Consider the following 2883-nt stretch of genomic DNA (forward strand, 5'->3'; position numbering starts at 1 on the left):
TTTTTTTTTTTTTTCTTTTTCAGTTTTTAACACACCCCCCACCCCCCATTCCGTTTGAGGCGGGGGTTGGTTGGTTTTGTTTTTTTTCTAAACTACCTGCTGAATTTCCTCAGCAAGCGTTTCCAAAGGCTTGGCCAGGACTGCGGGGCCAAAACCCGCCAGCGTGCATAACGGGAACCGGGGAGTGCCGCTGAGCGAACGGTCGCAGAAGCGAGTATCAGTGCTGGGTCACTGGCGGAGCTGGCAAGGATTTTCCTCTCGCCCGCAGGTCACCGAGCAAAGTTGTTTTGTTTCCGTGCATCGGGGCTGCCATCCTGGGACATAATAAGGGCAGGATTTGTAGGCATTGGCCCCTAGGCAGCTTCGGGAAGCGTTGATTCAAAATGGTGCGTTATTTATTTTAAAGCGTCTTATTTTACACTTGAACTTGCAAGAAAAATACTGTTTCTGCTTCTCTCCCCTCCCTCCCCCTTTAGAAAATAACGCAAAACGCCACTCCCGTGTTTTAAAAGGAAACAGCGGTTTTGCCTTTATGTTTTGTCGGGGGAAAGGCGGGGTGAGTACGTGCTTGTACGATGCCGATTTCATTAGCTTCGAAATTTAAAATAGCGGACACTTGCGAGCCGTGGTGCAGCTGTTTACCCAAGTCCGGGAGAGCGAGAAGCAGCCAGAAGCGGCGGGAGAGATGCGCGCCGGGGTCGGGGCCCCCTCCGCGGGGCCGGTGCCCGGTCCCCCCTCCCGGCACCATCTTTAAAGTTGTAGCCTATTAAATTGTACCGAAGCCAACAGCGGAGAAGAGCGATAAATGAAGGGAAACAAGGTCTGATAATGAGTTTCTGCATTAAGCCTCGGACTGAGGGGACCTTAAGGAAGAAGGGCACAGCTGATGTTTATATGCTGTTACAAGGATGAGTTTCCCAGGTTTGCACCTGACGGAGCATGTGTTGGGTCTTTTTGGCAATTCTAACCTCTTTGCTTGGATTTGCTTATGAAATGATGACTTTTTGTATTTTCTGGTAGGTAGACACAGTATTAACGTTTACTAATGATTGTATTTGAGCATTTATTCGCTCTTGCAACTGTTCTACAAAATGCAAAGCACACAATATAAACAAATCCATAAACCAACTGTCCAATGAGAGTAATTACCAATCATCTAAATGAGCCTGCCCCCTCATATCCCTCAGCCCATCCATCCCTAAAGGCCTGGAAAAAAAAATTAAAAATAAAAGGCTCTGCAGCATATCTGGAAGGTTACCAGATCTGAGGTCTGGCTGATGCTTCTTACGGTTCTGCTGCTGCCTTTAAATTTACTTAGCAGAAATAGGAACGCTGGCAGAAAAATTGCTCTCGGCCAACACCGTTTTACTGAATCTTTTAGCCTTGAACAACTTGCTATCAAGCAGTTGGCTTCCCTCATTTACACAGTCGTAACCAAAAGTTTTCTCCGGCTCACGGAGTTTCCTAGTTCTGGGTACTGTGATAAAGGGAAACAGAGAGAGCAGGGGTGGGTTATACCTTTGGAGGTATAATCTCCACACTGCATCTCTTTATGGGTGAGAGGCATACATTTGGGAGAGCAGAGCAGAGGAGAAACTTGTGCATTGCTTCCAGACACGGATGACTCCTCAGGGTTTATGCTATCCATCTGTAGCATAAACCCAAGAGAACAGCTTTTTTGTAAAATTATTTTTTTTCCCTCAGAAATAATCTAGCATTAAGTAGGCAGAGGTGGAGATTCAGAGCTTGAACTGCTACTAGGTTGAGATCATCAACCCTTTTCACGTATATCATGCAAAAGCCAGCAAATGGTGGCAATTTCTGGCCAAGATTCAAAAAAGTGATTTAGAACTCAAAGGGTTTATCTCATAACTCAGACACAGATTGCATTTATGAGTGTGTTTTAAGTAGTATAAAAATAACGGACATAAGTTAACGTTCCACCTAGGAGATCTCAAGGGTTTCCAGAAAAACCTTGTTAAAATTCCATGATTAAGTTGAAGAGAGGATTAGGGTAATTCCCATGTTAGTCATGGAGTTGAGTCTCTCTTTCAACTTGTCCAAATTAATTTTCATTCCTAGGGTTCATAAAAATTCTGTAAAAAATGAATGTTTTCAATTTGGAACATACTAGATTGCTCATGACTTCAAATATTTTGGGAAAAAAAAAAAAAAAAGACCCTTTCCCTTGTGGGTCTCTCCTTACATTTAATCTGCCAGGTGCTGCCACTACTACTCTTCTCAATTCAAATGATGCAAATTAAGTACTTTACTGACAGTTTAGGCCTTGATCTGACAAACATTTATACATGTGACCTCAGCAAATTGAGTCACACTGCACACAGGCATGCCACTCTTTGTATGCTGAAGTATTTACAAGATGGAAGGATAAATGTACCAAGTAAAAGTACTGAGGGCATATTAGTTTACCTCGTTTCCTTGTATTCTTCATTACATATGAGGGAATATTTTTATTTGTTTAAAAAAAACCCACAACCGAACACCTAATTGACGAGTCTGAGGGCATTCAATGCCTATTACTGAGTTTTGTCACAACAGTGGAAAAAACATTGGCTGTTTCTTACTGTGACACAAAGGCGGCACACACATTCAGCTAACCAAGATTTCTTGGGATATTCTTTTAACAGAAGAGGAAGCAGCGCTAACAAGAACAAAAATCCAACTTTTTAGGAGAGTGGTTTTCAACTTAGGCTCTGTGGACCCCCTGAGACCCCCCTTATTCTGAGTAGTCTGTGACAGGCAATGGGGAAAAAGCAAGTTTGTATATTCTATATAGCAACTTTGCACATGTAAAATTCCTAAGGGGGGAGGTTTTTCTGAATTGTAAGATTGTTAGTTGTAGACAACACTTGAAAATGATTG

The 2883-nt window shown here is 42.8% G+C and overlaps 1 protein-coding gene across 1 annotated transcript in view; it reads right to left on the reverse strand.

Annotated features, from left to right (window-relative positions):
• Nucleotides 1-748, reverse strand: part of CDH2 (cadherin 2, type 1, N-cadherin (neuronal)) — a 120419-nt gene extending 119671 nt beyond the window's left edge. The window contains exon 1 of the mRNA XM_009886663.1: nt 575-748. Within this exon, the coding sequence (XP_009884965.1) occupies nt 575-748 (174 nt within the window). The remainder of the gene's footprint in view (nt 1-574) is intronic.
• Nucleotides 749-2883: the final 2135 nt, after the last annotated feature.

Source organism: Charadrius vociferus, unplaced genomic scaffold, assembly GCF_000708025.1.
Source record: "Charadrius vociferus isolate BGI_N301 unplaced genomic scaffold, ASM70802v2 scaffold45, whole genome shotgun sequence".
Taxonomy (NCBI): Eukaryota; Metazoa; Chordata; class Aves; order Charadriiformes; family Charadriidae; genus Charadrius; species Charadrius vociferus.